Source organism: Micromys minutus (genome assembly GCF_963924665.1).
Source record: "Micromys minutus genome assembly, chromosome: 1".
NCBI classification, from domain to species: Eukaryota; Metazoa; Chordata; class Mammalia; order Rodentia; family Muridae; genus Micromys; species Micromys minutus.
The window spans coordinates 104,508,098-104,525,813 of NC_137969.1; the positions used below are offsets into that span (position 1 = coordinate 104,508,098).

Sequence of the window (17,716 nt, forward strand, 5' to 3'; positions counted from 1 at the left end):
CAAAGGCAGCGAGGCGCCAGACTTTCCAGTACACTTTTCTATGTCAGATAACTGAACTTCTTGGTGTTTTTGACAAAGAAAGCTAGGTAGGATAAGGGTTTGCTGGTTTCTCTCCTGCATCCTAAGTCCTCAGTCTGAGCACATGCTTGGACTTATGAGGTGGGCAGTGGGACGCAGCATTGATTGCTGCTAACTCTTCTGTCTCAATTTCTGGTCACATCTGTATCCACTGTCTTTATCTGGTAGTTCTGAGGAACACTTTGACCCCTATGGCAATATCTTTTCTTAAACACGGATTGGGAGGTACACCCTGGTTGCTTGGTGATACATGTGACTGCATTGCCAGGGTGATGCTAAGAGGGGCTGGGGTTGTCCCTTGCAGCTGGTGTAAGAGGGAATGAAACCAGGAGCTTTCTCTGCTGGCCATAGGGGTACCGAGTCTAGCCAACCTTTTGGAGCCTGAAACCAGCATCCAGAGGCACCCACGAGCTCTAGAAGCAGCAGCTACTGCTGTCCAGGGCTCGCCCCGGCCTGCTTATTATACCTTGTATGGTCTCACCTCATTATGTCCTCCCAGAAGCCTCTTCCTGCAGAGATACTGGGCTGGTCTGTGTCTTGCATAGAGTGGGGAATCAGTTCTCCCAGGCGGCCTGCAGAGAGGGTCTGTTTGCCGGCTTGGTGCCCTGGCTTACCATGCCCACTTGTTCCTTCAGCCTTATTTATTTATTCATTTTTGGTTCAATGGGCAATTTCATGTTTATTTTCTTGTCTTTTGGCAACTTTCCCCTTAGGTTTCTTGCTTGTCTAGATGCTAGTCTGAAGCAGAGCTTGGAGGATACAGTGGCTTGCTTACCCTTTCAGTCACTGGACCCTGTACACTTGTCCAGATTATGAACCTTCACTAGCCCTAGACTGAGAGAGGAACAGAGTATGCACCTACACTCATAGGGACAGCAGGCCTGATTCAGCCCCTAGGGACCTGAGGGTGAAAGGAGGACCCGTATTCCAGGACAGTGTGGAACATTCAGGGAAACTGAACCTTTCAGGAATACCGAGGTGCTTCAGGAGGTGAGGGAACAGAAGAGACCCATGTATGCAGTTGCAGCTCTGTGCTACCTGACCCAGAGTCCAGAGCTTTTCTTTACTTAAAAAAATATATATATATAGTTTTTAGGGACTGGAGAGTTGGCTTAGCAGCTAAGAGTACTTGTTCTGGTCAATTCCTAGCAACCACATAGTGGTTCACAACCATCTGTAAATCCAGTTCCAGGAGATCCAAAAGCCTCTGATCTCAGCAGGTATCAGGTATGCACAGGTACACAGACATACATGCAAAGCAAAATACCCATACATGTAAAATGTAAAAAATTTGAAAACCATTGTACTGAGTTGCATTTTCATGAAAGTCTATGATATACTGAGTGTACTTCTCCATACTTCCTTTCTCTTGTGGGTGCCCTCTCTTCCCAGTTGTTCTGCTGGGAAGTTTCACTTCCCCTTTTGTGTTACCTGTCTGCACATGGTTTTACGTGTTTGCATAAATTCAACCACCCACAAATGAGAGCAAACCTGCAATACTGTCATTCTGTGAAGACATAATTCTCTTGCTATGACTACAAATAGCAAGAAATACCCATTTCCTACAAATAGCATGTCTTCATTCTTTATGGCTAAAAAAAAAAAAAAAAAAAATCACGTGGTGTTTCTTTGGTTTGACTCAGAACACAAGCCCATCCTCTGGAAGGAGGTGGCCACCGGTTGCACCATGCTAGCCAGCACCTTGCCACCAGAGCCTGAGTATAGTTCTCACCCTCTTGCAGTCCTCAGAAGGCACAGTTCTCTTCCCTTGCTGTAGAAAGATACTGCACTCTTGCAGCATGTTCCTCTTGGGCCTGACTCCCTCAGCTGTCACCCACTGGGACTGTTGTGATGGTGCTGTGGCCCTGAGCTGCCACAGGGGTAGTTACCTGCAGACACTCACACTTTCTAGGCAGTGACTCTGACTTTTTTCTCTGTAAAGTTCTGGATGTCCTAGAACTTGCTCTGTAGACCAGGCTAGCCTCAAACTCACAGAGATCTGCCTGCCTCTGCTGCCTGAGTGCTGCCTCTACTACCCACCATTCAGAAGCCTCTGACTTTTTTATACCCAAAGCACCCTCTAGTGTGTATCTCCATGTTGTCCTGAAGCACGGGTTAAGCCCATCAGGAACAGGTTATCTGATCACCTGGGCTGTCAGACCTGAATACCCCTGAATGGCCCTCCCCCTCCCTTGGAGGCTACCATTTTGTCTTCCCTTTGCATGACCAGCAAATGGCAGAACAATGGATGAGGATAACTTGGATAACCTAGTGGAGAGTGGGCCATGCTCTGAAGAGCATGCGTGATCTAATCTTAAGTGACCAAGGAACATGGCACCTTGGTAAAACATTCTGGTGGCATGGAATGTATTATAATGCCTCTGCCCCACTTTATGGTCCACTTGTAGAGGCATCATGGCTAACAATTTATGACTTTGGTGTCTTTAATTTATCACCCTTAGCTACTTGACATCATTACTGTTCCAGGCTCTGGGCTAGGTAATTAACAACACACATGTATGCACATGCATACATGAGTGCACACACATACAAACACAAGCACACATATATGCACACACACATGCACATACGCCCACATGCATGTAATCTCTCTCTCTCTCTCTCTCTCTCTCTCTCTCTCTCTCTCTCTCTCACACACACACACACACACACACACACACACACTGTGCTCTCACATGGGGAAGACAATAGAGAAACTGGACTGTAGCTTATGCAAGGCACCTTCTCCCACATCCTATTTATGTTTTGTTTATTTACAGCTTGGACAATGAATGCACTTTGAGCCATACACTGCTGCTGGTCGATGGTGAATGCTGTAAAATAACATAGGCTATAATGGTGCTCTGAGGCTTCTCTCGAGTCACTAACTAGGCCCATGGGAAGGGAATTGGAGACAATATTGCTGCCTGAGAAGGCTTTGTGGAGAAGCCAAGCTGGCCCAGGAACCATCTCAGCTGCTTCATTAATGACCCCCAAAGTCAGTTCAGCTTCATTGCTTTTGTAGGTGTTTGCATACGTGTGAGTATGTTTGGTTCACACTCATGTGTCTGTGTGCAGCTTCATGTGCCTCTGTAGAGCCTAGAGGAGGATGTCTGGTGTCCTGTTCTATTAATTTTCATTTATTCACTTGAGATAGGATCTCTCACCAAACCTGGAGCTAAGCTGATGGCCAAGCAAAGCTTTTCAACCCTCCCACAGCACTGGATAGTGGGTCCTAGGTGCACAGAGCTACACGTGTTCTTAATGTGGGTCTGGGGATTCAAACTCACAACAAGCTCTCTTGCTTGCTGAGCTGTTTTCCCAACAACGACACATCCATTTCTGTATGCAGAGGGCTCACCTCATCTAGAAGGCATGGGAAGTTCCCACATGTGGGAACATGAGTCTCGTCAGCCTGGAGCAGTGTGCATTTGGCTGGGTATAGAATTCTTAGTCGGCACTTTGAGGATGCTGCTGCCCTCTCCACAACCAATATCACTGATCCCACTCGCTGCCGCCGGAGCCATGTCTTTGCAGATAGGAAGTCCTTTCAGACCTCAGGATTCTGAAGTTTCACCAACCAGGTCAGATCTCAAGGGCAGGTCAGTTTCATTACTGATCTGGCTTCAGCAGGCCTTTTCAGCCCAAGTCATTCTCCTCTTGATCCAGGGAAATGCTATTCTGCTGTATATATTTCATGATGTCTTTCCTTAGTAGATATTTGTCTTACAGGTAGTTCTTAGTTCTTTGTTGTTTCTTAACCAACTCCCCCCCTCCCCTTTTAGACTTACCTTTCTTATTCAGTCTTTGGGAAGTTTTAACCTTGTTGCTTTTTAAGAATTGAAGTGTAATTTATAAACACTGAAATATGTATCTTGAAAAACTCAAGTTGGGGATGGGGAGACATCCCAGTTGTTTAATCACTGGCTGCGAAAGCATTAGTTTATATTCTGAAGCATAGTGAGTAAGTAAACTGGGTGGGTAGCACAACCTGCTTCTTTCTAATCCCAGAGGCAGAGACGGAGAATCTCGGGAGCAAACTGCTTAGCTAGACTAGGAGAAGCAGTGAGTTCTGGGTTTAATCGAGACTCTGCCTCAGTATATAAGGTGGAGGGGTAACTCCAGTGCTCACACAGGGAGAGGCTGGCAGACTCTGTGAATGTGAGGCTAGTCAGAGCTACAGAGAGACCTTGTCTCATTCACTTGCAACCCCATAAAAAGCAAGTACAAGGCCCTGGATTCAATTCCCCACTTCTCTCAAACTAACAGCAAGCATCCTTCATTCCCCCTTGACCCTGCACACCAAATTCTCAGTTCCAGATCTTGACCACTCCAGAGGCAGCCAGCCACTGTTCTGAAGTTGACCCTTTTGTTATTAATCAGCCTATTAACAGTGCCCAATTAAAATGGGTTCCCACCAGACACTTGTTTATGCCTTGCTTCCTTAGTTCAGACCGATTCTTGCAGAATAGTTTTTAAAGATTTATTTATTTATTTATTTAATATATACGAGTGCACTGTAGCTGTCTTCAGACATACCAGATCCCATTACAGATGGTTGTGAGCCACCATGTGGTTGCTGGGAATTGAACTCAGGACCTCTGGAAGATTAGTCGGTGTTCTTAAGCTATCTCTCCAGCCTGCCCAATAGTTTTCAATTAGGGTTTTTTGTTTTGTTTTTGCTTTTGTTTTTCCTTCTAGTTGCCGAGGCATGTACCGTTTTGTTTTTTGTGGTGTAGTGACAAAGTGTTTCTGTTTACTGGTCTGCCATCCTTCAGCTGACTCTAGGTGGGGCTGTGATGGAATCCTCTCTTGTGTCATCTTTTGAGGACTTGTGTTTCTTTTCTCTCTGTGGACCTTCTCTATGAAGGGAGTGATGGGACCCAGAGCTAAGCTGCTGAGAGATCTTGGCCCTCTCTCCAGGTTGTCTGGTAAAGCATCTGTCTGCATCATTTACAGATGCTGTCTTTCCATTCAGGGGCCAAGTCCTTTGTCAGATGTATCTATTGGAAATGGGTTCTCCCAGTGTGTAGCTTTGCTTTCATTATCTTAAATCAGCAATAATTTTAATGAGTGGAACATGTTACCGTTTTATTGTCTAGATTAGAGATGAGCTCATTTTGTACTCAGTGTTTCACTGGCTTATGGAATATGTTTACTTATTAAGCAAAGCCAGCTCAGCTTTCAGAATTTGCAAGAACTCTTTTCTGGGTGTTTTATTTTAGAATAGAAGTTTGCTCTTGAATATGTAGGTCTACATCCTGGGTCTTCATGGGAAGAACATTAGTTATATGTTTTGAAGTCTCCGAATGATTGTCTTTCTGGTACTGGTTACACTTATGATTTCTCTTGACTGCTTGGCCTTGCTGATGATGGCTGCTGTGTCACTGATAGGCAAAGGGTCATGTGAGGGTCTGCTTTGGGACAGTGGTCTGGCCTGAATGGTTATGGCTGCCATATGGGGTATAATTTCTTAACACAGTGACTCTTGACATGGCCCTATGGGCCACTGATTCTGTTGAACTCTAGCTTGTTTTTTTCTTCTTCTTCTTCTTCTTTTTTTTTTTTTTTTTTTTTTGGTGGGGAGGGGCTTCTAAAAGGGTCCTCAGGATCTTTGCTTATATTATATTTCCTTTCAGCTCTGATCTCTCCTTGATTTATCTCAAGCCATCTGCTTCCTGTCTCCTGAAATTCCTCTGAGTTTCTGTGTTCTGGGCTCAGTTGTGTTAACCATTTCCTTTGCAAATATAAACACCTGTCTAGTCATTCTCCTGTGGCTCTGGGGTGTGTGGTAGGGGAGGCAGGACTGGAAGGTGACTCCACTTAGGTGGCACTGAGAAGGGTTCTCTGTGCTTATAAAGTGGGGGGAGGTCACCCTGGGGCCCATGGCTGTGGCAGCTCATGAGAAGAACTTGGAAGCATGTGAGCTCTCTAGAGTTGCTTTGGGTGCTCCAGGATGAGAATCCATGGGTGGATTTGGGAAAGGGGGTCGAGTGAGGGTCTAGATAGGTGCTGGGATTAATGAGGCCGGGGTTAGAGCAGAGGGCAGAGGGCACACAACTTGAACCTTCCAAGATAGCAATAACGTTTTTTTTTTCTTTAATTTGAGACAGGCTCTCATGTAGCCCAGGCTGACCTCCAAGGATATGTAACTGAACATAAGCTTGAGCTTCTGGTCCTGTGTCTCCCCCTCCCAAGTGCTGTGTGGGCCACCAGGCCTTGCTCAATGAGTGCTGAGGATTGAACCCAGGGCCTTGTACATGGCAGGAAGCACTTTAGACACTAGACCTACAGTAGTGATGTTTGTTTACTGCTCCATTGAACTTTGGGACAGCAGATCAGTTCTTCCACTGAGGCCAAGCACAGCGGGCCCAAGCCGGGCGAAGCATGCTTCTTTCTGCTCCGAGGGTTGGGCTGCCAAGGTGGCCCTTCACCACCTCAGGGTGGGTTTCTGGCACTGCAGTTCCCTGGGTCTTGAACACCAATCCCTACCGTGTGTGCTTCAGAAGCAAGCTGAGATTTCAGCCCTTTAACCAATACTCTGGAATGAGTGTTCACTGAGGGAGCAGAGGCCTCCGAGGTATTTTAGGTAAAGGTGCAAGAGCTTGGCAGGATGGAGTATGAGCTGCTTCTGGCTTCTCGGAGCAACTTCTTACAGAGGGCCCCAGGCGGGCTGCATCTGGGGTTGTGGGGCCCCGGGAATTAAGCTGTGGTGCCCCATTTGTCACTGTGGGTAGAAAGGAAGAGTGGATTTTGCTATACTCACTGCTGGGGACTGCCTGCCCCTGAGGCTTCCCCTGATATACTCCCTAGTAAGAAGGGAGAATGCCTGACAGGGCCCAGGGCACCACCTACCCAGTGCCTTCTTCTCTGGCCCTAGGACCGGAAGCTCACCAAGCTTGAACGGCAACGGTTCAAAGAGGAGGCGGAGATGCTGAAAGGTCTACAGCACCCCAACATTGTGCGCTTTTATGACTTCTGGGAGTCCAGTGCCAAGGGCAAGCGGTGTATTGTGCTGGTAACGGAGCTGATGACCTCGGGGACACTGAAGACGTAAGTGCTCCACACATGTGGGCTGGGGTAGCCTTGGGTAGGGGCTGTGAGAGGGTAACAGGTGTTAGAATGTTTGGGTCAACCTGGCTGGTGTCTGTGATCTAGTATTGTTACAGCAGTGTCTTTTGTGAGTCGTATTCTTTCTCTAAGTCATGGGAAACTCATACCCCAAGTGAGAAGATTCAGACCTAATAGTCTTCTTAGCATTTGGCTCCCTCTGGCTTCTTGTAACAAATGAGATTGGTTCTCATGACCACTCAACAATTTCCACTCTCCCTTCCTGTGTAGGACACTTCCCAGTTCCTTTGCTGCTTTGTCTGGGACCTTATTCCTGGCCGGTGTCTGTTTGCCTAGAGGCCAGCCTGGCATGTTCTAGTGGCCTGGAAGCAAAATGCAGACACTAAGGGCCAAACAACATAGCAAGAGATTGGGAGTTCAGTGACCATTGACAGTTTGCCACTCTTTCCTGAGATCTGAGCTGTGGGGGTATGGGAATGTCCCCTCTGGGTAGCAATAGTTGAGTTCCTCTGAATCATTTTAACCCTGAGGCTCCAAGTAGGACATCCATGTTCTCTGCCTCTGGGCATCTTCACTCTACTATACAGATTTAGTGAGGGAAAGTCACCTCCTAACTCCCCCTGGGTGAAACCAGGGTCTAGAGCACAGCTTGTTACATGGATGGCCTGGCCTTCGTGACCTTTGACCATAGGTATTCCTCTATCACTCATATGCTAGGCTGGGACCCTGCCCCTTTTGGTAGCTTCTTATTACATCCAGGAGATTAAGGCTCTGATTAGCATGGGTTTGGTAGCAAGGTCACCACTGAAAAGATCCAGTGGAAGGCTGTGATTCCCACTCAGCTGCCTTGATTCAGGTGAGACACCCCGAGAAGGAGAAGAGCTGTTGGCATCTCCCTTTCCCCTCACTGCCTGTCCCACACAGTCGCAAAGCTCAGTCACAGATTGGACTTGGCCAGGTGAGCAGCTTCATTATTCTGCCCCTCCCCAGGTACCTGAAGCGGTTCAAGGTGATGAAGCCCAAGGTACTGAGGAGCTGGTGCCGGCAGATCCTGAAGGGCCTGCTGTTCCTGCATACAAGGACACCCCCCATCATCCATCGAGATCTCAAGTGTGACAACATCTTCATCACTGGGCCCACCGGCTCTGTGAAGATTGGTGACTTGGGTCTGGCCACCCTTAAAAGAGCATCTTTTGCCAAAAGTGTGATAGGTAAGCCTGTTTCTTCTCCCCAGGCAAATAGGGAATCACACAGCATTCTAGGATCCACAGAAACCTGGATTTGCTCAATTACCTCAGACCTAGTACAGGAGGCTCATTGGAGTGTCTACAGATATTCAAGCAGCCCCAGGATTCTGGTGGCTCAGCCAGAGGACCTGCCCAACAAGGAACAAACTTCCTTCCAGCTCCTTCTGTCAGACTCATGGGAGGGGTGGTCTCTGCATCAAATTCTTGGCTATGTTGGGTACCACCTGTGATTGCCTGCCAAGGGTGGTGGGCTAGATGCCAACTTCTGAGCTGTGGTGGACACTGTGGCTGCTCAGGAGAAGGAAGTAGTGTTACCACAGAGGAATTACACTGCTTGTGGGAAGTGGGACTGGAGCTGGTCCCAGCAGTCAGGGTGAGGAGTACCTAAGGCTGTGGGGCACAAAGAAGTGACAATGTGCAGTGTCTGGCCAGAAAGGTGGATCAGAGGCCTAGCATGGTATCTACATGGTGGTGGAAGGTAGTGCTGAGGGTTTGAGTCCTTTCTTATCCTCAGGCCTTGACTCCAAGCCTCTCCTCCTCTGAGGGACCTCACTGGCCAACTTTTGGGGGATGATACTCTAAATCCTGGGATAGTAGCCTATAGTTCTACATAAGGATAAAGGGGGACTAGATCATGTTATATGCCCAGCCTTGAAATGACTAACATAACATTTAGTGCTATGTTACCAGATGCTGGGAAGGATCTTGTGGGCTTTGGAAAGAACATTAGAGGGACTCCAGTAATAACTGTTTTGGGCTTTTCACTGTCTTGAAGTCAGGTGTGCCCTCCATCAAGGATGCTACGCACACAAACAGGACAAGGATAAGGTTGGCCTCAGGTCTTCATGAATTGTTTGGGGAAAGAAGTTGACCAGTGTGGCAATCTTGGGGAAGGTCTATTTTCAGTAGTGTCTTTGGAATGTAATATTTAGCGTAGCTGTCTGTCAGGGCAGTGGCCCTTTGGAGTCTAGATCTCTGGTCTCTTTATCCTGATAGAGTAGCATGCTGGGAAGCTGGGGTTGACCCAAGTCTCAGATTCCTGTCTGTGAAAATAGATAGGGCTCAGCTAGGAAAATAGCTCAGCTAGGAAGAGTACTTTCAGCATAACCATAAGGACCTGAGTTCAAATCCTCAGAGCCTACATTTAAAAAGCCCGGCTGTGGGGTTGGAGGGATGGCTCAGCTTTTAACATGAGCCATGTATTGCTCTGCTAGAGGACCCAAGTTTAGTTTCCAGACACATATCAGGTGGCTTACATTCATCTTTAACTACAACTCCAAAGGATCCAGCTTCTATCAGCACCCTGACACATGTGGCACTGACACACACTGACACACCCCTACCTCTCATCACATTAAAAAATCTTTTCAAAATGAAGAGAAATGGGTAGGGATTCAGGGCTGTGTGGTTACTGCTCCCCAACTCTGAGCTCTGGGAAGTGTCCAGCCAGATTTTGTTTTTCCTTGGATGTGACTTCTGGTTGCAGACCTTGGACCCTGACATGTGATTAGAGAGCTCCTTGTGGTTACCTGCCTCAGAAATAAATGTTCAGAGCTAGATTTATCCTGCTTAAGGAAGCTGAGGCCCTGTGCCCTACAGTCAGTAAGCTCTTTGCCTTTTTGAAAACAAGGCTTCGAGTTGCTGGCTTGGGTGATAAGAGCAAGGTGGGATGGTGTTTCTGGCAGGCCTAGGAAGGCACCGAACCATTACGAGTGCCCAGTTTTGTGGGATGTCCCTTGTCACTCTGGCTTTTGCGTGTTGAAACTTAGGAAGCTAGAGAGGCTAGGATCAGGAGTGTGCCTGAATGCTTCTGGTTTGGGAGTGTGGGGGGGGGTGAGACTTAGGGGGATTTCTATGAACATTGACTAGAAAGTCCTGTTCTCAGCAAGTGCTAGCACTTGGGGACGCCGAGGCCAGATGGAGGCTCTCTAAGATGTGTTAACCTGGTATCCCCCAGACCCTGCAAATGGAGCTTCTCAGGCCTGTTAGTAGAACCAGACAAAAGTTGGCACTCAGATCACTTAGGCTAAGTACAATGTCCTATGTTATAATTCTTAAAATAAATATTTTAAAGCCAGACATGACTACATGCATACCTCTAACCTTAGCATATCTATAGCAGGCTATGTGGGCCTCGCATCCTCATTGTGTGTTTCAGATGCTTTGGTGGGGCTGGAGATCCCCACAGTCCCTATGCAGGACCCAAAAATGAAGAAGGGACAGCAGTGCCTGTATTCTGTCCAAGGCAGAACCCTGGGGCTGCTGAGGGCTCACCCAAGAGGCCTTCTTGAAAGTGGCAGGAATCAGGGAGTGACTGAGGCCTTGCTTTCCTCATCTGTGAAATAGTGGAGCCTATGTGTTCCATCCTGGTGACTCTGTGGGGAACACACCCAGGCCCTGATCTCTGAGCAGTTTCCAAGCAGGTTTTGTAGATTTGCCCTTGAAGAGTGAAATGGGCAAGAGGCCAAGGTGAACTGAAGATAGGTATTCTAGAAAGAGCTGCGGTCAGTCCTGGATGAGTGGGCATGCCGGATAGAGAGAAGGAGGAGCCCAGGCTGTCAGGTACCATAGGGATACAACAGGTAAGCGCTTAGGAATTCCAGGCAATGGAGGGCCCACCTGGAACATGGGGAGACGGATTCTGCCTGCTCAGTGAGGAAATGGGCGAGGGCCAACTGTGAATTTGTTCTTGTTATAGGAAAAGTCGAGAACATAAAGGAAATCTAAAAATAAATAAATAAATAAATAAAGCCTTTGAGTCCCATGAAGGAAACGATTTGTCTTTCATTACAGACTCAGGACACATAGACTCAGGGCTGTGGGATGAGAATGGTGTTAGGCTGGAGTTAACACTGTAGTTAAGTTCCTACCTACTCCACTACTGCCAGGCTTCAGCACACATTCTCCTGTTCACTAGAGGACAGAGATGTCTTGTAGTCATAAGCTAAAGTTACTTCCCCCTTGGAAAGGAGATGGAACTAGACCCACAGAAGTCTTGCCTGACTTTGGCAAAAGGAGCTTGGAGAGCAGTGGTGTGGGGAAGGTTCCCTGGCATCTGGTAAAACAGTTGGGCCCGGGGTGGGGGTGGGGACCACCACTTTTACTCTTACACAGACATATCTGCAGAGACCTGGGGATGCCTGGCAGATGTGCAGAGCATCCATAGACCCAGGGTGAGGAGCTCTGCAGCTGACAGTTGAACATAAAACGCGTTAACGGGTGGGACAGCAGCCTGGACAATTGCATGTCTGTGGGGATGAGCACATGTACATGTTTCTGAAATTCAGATTTAATTTACTGAGATGGAAAGGAAAAATGAGTCAACCACCCACATGTTCAGGTCTTATTATGGTCTCCTATCCTGGACCAGAGCTAGCTCCAGCCTCTGACCCATCTCTTGGCGTCAGGCTGTCTGGAATACTTTTTGCAAAGAAGGGGCCTCAGTTTATGCAGGTCCCCCAAAGAGTTCAAGTCCAGGGATGCTGCTGTCTGTTGACTCTAATATCATGTGGACAGCTAGCGAATGGAGTCTCTGCTTTAAGAGTGGGGGTTCCTATGTGTGCTAAGTTGTAGCTGGCCTAGTCATGTGAGCCTGGCTTCTGTTACACTCCTCTCTAGGGCCCATGTCACGCCCCTGGAGTTCCTTTGTTGGCCCTCTAGCAGGAAAGGGCTTTGTGGTTTCTCCTTGTTATCACAGGACAAATTGTCCCACACAGTCCCTGGCATCACTATCACAGGGTGGCATTATAGGCACGCAATAAAGGTAGCCCTGGGGAAGGAGCCTTTCTTTCCTGCAGCTTGGGGTTTACAGCCAAGTCACTGTGTTCCAGCTGTCACCATGGTGACCCTCCTGAGTGATCATTGTGCTCTGGAGATCCTGGGGGTCCCAAGGATATATGAAGGGTTGGGAAGGACCTGACCCATTTGTAGGCTACCCCTGCCTGGAACACCTCTGTCATGCATCTTGTAGCTTAAGATATTCACTATTCTATGACAAGGGATGAGAAGAAACTTAAACATACTGAACATTAGTAGTAGTAGTAAGTAACAAAGAATTTCAAGAGTACAAAAGGATGAACATTCTCAGCATGAGGTCTCTCATTTCTGATGGGCTTTTTCTATAGTTCTGTGTCTTTTACATATGCCTATGCTTATGTTTTTATATTGTCAGTCTTTGGCTAGATTCACAATGCACATTAAACAAAAACAATGGGTAAGAGATATCAACATGGGGTGGGAAAGATAGATTACAGGTTAAAAGCATTTGCCACCTAAGCTTGAGGGTCCCTAGCACAAGTGACAGCCAGTAGAGTGACAACCAGCTTCTAATCCTGTTGGTTATGAGGCAGCAAGGGGATCCTCAGAGCAAGCAGGCCAGCCAGACTAGTGGGTGATTTGGATCTTTTGAAGCAAAAGCTAGGTTACTATCTAACTCTGGGTCCACAGGCTAGCTAGCCTAGGCTACTCATCTCCAGGAGAGTAAAGAACCTGATCCAAAGGAAAAGGAGAAAGAGTTGTGGAAGACAGTGCCAGACAAGTGATATCGTGAAGCTACCCTCTGGCTTTCACATGTGTGTGCATAAATGTTCATGCACGTGGTAGCCAGGGCAAGCATCATTTTACTTTTCATATGTGCTTGATATGTTGAGCAGTATCTCTGTGGGATGTGTCAGGTGGAAGCCATTGCTCATCCCTCTCCCCTCCCAAAGTGACAGCCACATGTCACATTCATTGTTAGTTATACCCAGAAAGCCTAGTCATTCCCCCTCTGGGGACACTGAGAGTCTTCCTGAATTTTTGCAAGCAGAGGCAGCTTTGGGGTAACCAATGGTTTTGTCTTCTCTGGAGAGACTGGAGAAGTGGCTGATGCTGGCCTGTTTTGAGGGGCACAATATCCACACACGAGCCAGGGAATGCTTAGAGAAAAGATATGGTCCTCAGAAGCTCTGTTTTCCATCCCTGTGGCTTGGAATAGCTCTGAGCGTTGATGGCTATCCCCAAAGTCATAAAGTGAGCTTTGAACACTTAGTCTGTAGAACACACCTGCCTAAACCCTGGGGTCAGTTGACTGTACTGTTGTCCTGTGTGTATCATGGGACACATCATGCAGAGGAGGCTGGGAGCATCTATGGAGCCAAGGAGCCATGATCAGTAACAGTTGTTTCTGCTGCTCCTGGCATAGGTACCCCCGAGTTCATGGCGCCTGAAATGTATGAGGAGCATTACGACGAGTCGGTTGATGTCTACGCCTTCGGGATGTGCATGCTGGAGATGGCCACCTCAGAGTACCCCTATTCGGAGTGCCAGAACGCCGCCCAGATCTATCGCAAGGTCACCTGTGTGAGTCCACTCAGCCACCTTGTTAGTAAGGACAACAGCCTTGGTTAGTCCTTTGAGAAGCCATGTGAGAAAAGGAGTGAGCGTGGGCACCTTACTCTGGGGACCCCGAGGCTTGCCTGGGTAAGAAGTAATGGTGCAGTGTATGGTGGTTAGCCCAGAGGCTGTTGTTACCTGCATGGAGCCAGGAGACCCAGGAAGAAGAAAAGCTAAGGCTTGAGAGACTGTAACTCTGCTGGGGCTTCCTTTCAGGAAGTGCACCTAGGCTGGCTGTCAGGAAGCCCCATCTTCTTTATTTTAGAGTCGCAGTTTGTTTTCCTTTCTGCTAAACCATCATCCTAGCCAAGCACATCTCTGGGCGGCTGTCAGCACCGTGCAGCCTGGGAACCTCCGTTCTTGTTTAGCTGTCACTGATTTTTCAGTTGATCTGAAAGCTTCAGCTGTGCAAACAGATTGGGCTGTCCCCCCGCCCCCTGTGGTGGCCCCTATGCTGGTGGAACAAACACAGCATCTGAGGTGGAACAGCTGGGCCAGGGCTCCTCTGTTCTGGTTCTCATGATCTTTGCTTTCATGGAGAGGCCAACAGGCCCTCAGGGTGTTCCCTGACCTTGGTTGTTGTGATCTCCATAGTCCTTCCTGTGACCTCCTCAGACTGCCCAGTGGGACCTTGTGCTTGGTCTGTACGTCTTATTTCCACTAGCAGGTTACCTCAGCAAGTGTATGGCCTAGGCAACCATGTAGCTCCACTCTGGGCCCACCCAGCCAGCTGAGCCCTCTAGCAGATGGTAGGAACTCCTTTTGCTGTTAGATCTGAACTATGTCACTTAGTTGCCTTAAGCCCCTCCTGTATACACTATAGATAGGTGGTGACCAGCAAGAGTCCTTGGCTGGTGGCCTTGACCAGAAGGCCTCATTGGTATAAAGTTACTTCAGAGAGGCAGGGGCTATCTGCCAAGCAGGGTGTCAAAGGCCTGAGAGATCTTGGTGGTATTCGTGTGGGATGTAGAAAAGGATCCATGGGTTTCAAGCTTGTTTTGTACACAGTAGGTGGTGGTTTAGCCTCTGGGCTGGGAACAGGAAGGGGCATTTTAGGCAGAAGACTAGACGTGCCCCTCATTCTGACTAGCAGACAGCATAGTGCTGACTCCTCTGAGATTGTTCACTCTTGTCTGTCCAAATTGGGGATGCAGCAGCCAGTCTCAGCAGGTATGTGTCTCTCATTTCTTCCCTCTTATCCTTTTTCCTTTCTTCCTCCCTAAAAAAAAAAAAAAAAAAAAAAAAAAAAAAACCTTTTAAAAAGGGCAATGCTTTTAAAGTCTGAATCGTTGCTGAAGGATAAACCACAGGAGGGTTGAAGCCTTCAATATACTTTATTTTTGTAATTAGTTACTTCCTTCCCCCAGCAATAGAGCAGATTAAACCCTGCTAGCTGCTACTTCTGATCGGAGAGATGTCTGTTTGCTTTGAGTGGCGGGTGGTTCCTTCTCCCTCCCAAGTCTTCCTGGCCTATGGCCAGAAGCAGTGACCACAGCCAGTGCTCTTGACTCCCCGCGGAGGGGATGGTATGGGGAAGAAGCCCAGGTGTGGGTTGAAAGGCCAGGCTCTGTGGGAGGTGTGGAATCCACTGTGGGCTGGGGTTCTTCAGCAGCATAAGGGGCAGCTTGTGTGGGAGGCCCTGGGGCCTCTGCCTACAGACTCTGCAGCCAAGCTGAGGGACAGCTTTGTGGATGCTCACCTGGATCTGAAGCATCAGAGTCTCCAGCACAAGAGGAGGCTGTGCTGCATGTTGGTGCCAGATGACAATCCTCATGACAACATCGTGCAGGGCCTTGGTCTGAGTTTGAGGCTGTGGTTGCTTCATATACAGCCAGCATGTCCTCTGTGTCCTCCCTGAGTGAAGGGAACATTGGCTACTGACTTTGTGCTGAGGGGAAGAGCTTGGAGGACCAAGGCTTCCTCCCTGTGCAGGCATGAGTGGGGCCCAGAAGTTATCAAGGTGTCTTCCTCTTCTGAGTCTCCACATTATTTTGGAGAAAAGGTCTCTTACTTACTGAACCTAGAGCTGTAGAGCTTACCATTTTGTCTAAACTGTGTGGGCAGTGTGCCCTGGGTCCGCCTGTCTCTGTCTTCCCCAATGCTGGGGTTATAAGCATATGCCGTCAGACTGGGCAATTAAGTGAGAGATGGGCGTCATGCTTACAGGTCCACATGTTTGCAGAGTCTTGTGACTGCCTATGTCATCACCTCATTCTTCAAGTCTTAATTTCCTTCAGTGCTCACCATCCTGTCCTTCTGGTGGCCTACTTAATACGTGTGTTGTATGCCAGCCTGTACCTCCTTAATGTCACAAATTCTCTGCTCGGTAGTGCTGACTAGGTACTCAATCTTGGAATAAGCAAAGGCTAGAGGAGACTGCAGACTTGTGGGATCTTTATCATTCTTTCCTTCCTATAATTCTGCCTCATGGTTTCCTCAGCTCTAGAACACAGCTCTGCCCTCAACTCAGTGAGGCCCAGGATCCAATGGGTCCCATGCCTCAGACTTGGAAGAGTCCTGGGTAGCAAGCTGGGCTGTGGGATATCACCAGGGTGTCCATAGTGCCTCCAGCTCTGGGTGCTGCCAGGTAATTTTGCTCTGTTCTCCTCAGGGCATCAAGCCGGCCAGCTTCGAGAAGGTGCATGATCCTGAGATCAAGGAGATCATCGGGGAGTGCATCTGTAAGAACAAAGAGGAGAGGTGAGCTGCACACTGCACTCCAGTGTTCTCCCAGCTGATGCTGGTCCAGCTGGCGTTTACGGCTGCATTCTCCATGCAGCCTTCTCGGGTCAGGCAGACCAGCTCAGGCAATATGACACTAGGCTTGTGAGTTGCTATGAGCAGTGTGGGGCTCACATCCTATCCTGGCTCCAAAGACGGGCTCCTGATCCAGTCTGAAGTGCTGGAGACACAGGCCTCTGCTCTGTCCCTCCTTGAACAACAGGCTCTACACTGTAGGAGTGTATTTGTTCCAGCCACATCTCAGCTCACAGATTTCACCCTGGACCCCTAGTTGCTCTATAAAGCTAATTCCTCTTCAAAGCAGGACTGGCCTTCCCAGGTGGTCAACCAGGAATTTAGGGGTACCTTTTAGCTTTCCTACCCATAAAACAAACTGAGATGTACCTGTCTATCCACATGACATTTTCAGGAGTGGATAGGAATGGGTAGCTGCTCTTCACTGCCATTAGCAATGAGGTCCAGGAACCCTGGGTTCTATTTCCTTTCATCCTCTCTGAGCCAGGAGCCTCTTCTGAGAAGGACTCACCTGTACCTCAGCAGAGTCTGTTTCTCCTTGCTGAGCAGGTGGCCTGGTACAGAGTGTGGTTTTTTTTTTTAATTGTAATTGGGGTAAGAAACTGTCTTAAAGCACAGTGAAATAAGAGCATACCAGGTTATAATTTCTCAGCATCTCCTGGGAGTTAGGGAATGCTACTGTGTACACCTGTGTCCTACCCTGGGGTGGGGGCAGAGCCTGCCAACCGGAAATGCAGTGAGAAACAACCTGTACAATGTTCTGGGTGGTGGCCAGATACTTTGCGTGTAGATGGGTGTGGAGCCCCCTTGTCCCCTGAGCCCTGCCTGGGAGCCACTGTTCCTCCAGGTATGAGATTAAGGACCTGCTGAGCCATGCCTTCTTCGCGGAAGACACGGGTGTCCGGGTGGAACTTGCAGAGGAAGACCATGGCAGGAAGTCTACCATAGCCCTGAGGCTCTGGGTGGAAGACCCCAAGAAGCTGAAGGGCAAGCCTAAAGACAATGGAGCCATAGAATTTACCTTTGACTTGGAGAAGGAGACACCCGACGAGGTGGCCCAGGAAATGGTAATGTCCGCATAAAGGGGCCCAGACTACCCATCTGCCTGTTTGGGTTAATTAAAAACAAAAACAACAACAACAACAACAACAAAAAACCCCACAAATCGATTTCTTTTCGAGAAGGTCACT

General features: G+C 48.3%; 1 protein-coding gene across 9 annotated transcripts in view; it reads left to right on the top strand.

The window, feature by feature from the left end:
• Positions 1-17,716, top strand: part of WNK2 (WNK lysine deficient protein kinase 2) — a 102,028-nt gene that overhangs the window by 35,051 nt on the left and 49,261 nt on the right. For all 9 annotated transcript variants that reach the window (XM_080929444.1, XM_080929447.1, XM_080929439.1 and 6 more), the window contains exons 3-7: positions 6,959-7,131; positions 8,140-8,360; positions 13,579-13,736; positions 16,381-16,469; positions 17,374-17,593. In XM_080929444.1, coding sequence (XP_080785570.1) covers positions 6,959-7,131; positions 8,140-8,360; positions 13,579-13,736; positions 16,381-16,469; positions 17,374-17,593 — 861 coding nt within the window. The remainder of the gene's footprint in view (positions 1-6,958; positions 7,132-8,139; positions 8,361-13,578; positions 13,737-16,380; positions 16,470-17,373; positions 17,594-17,716) is intronic.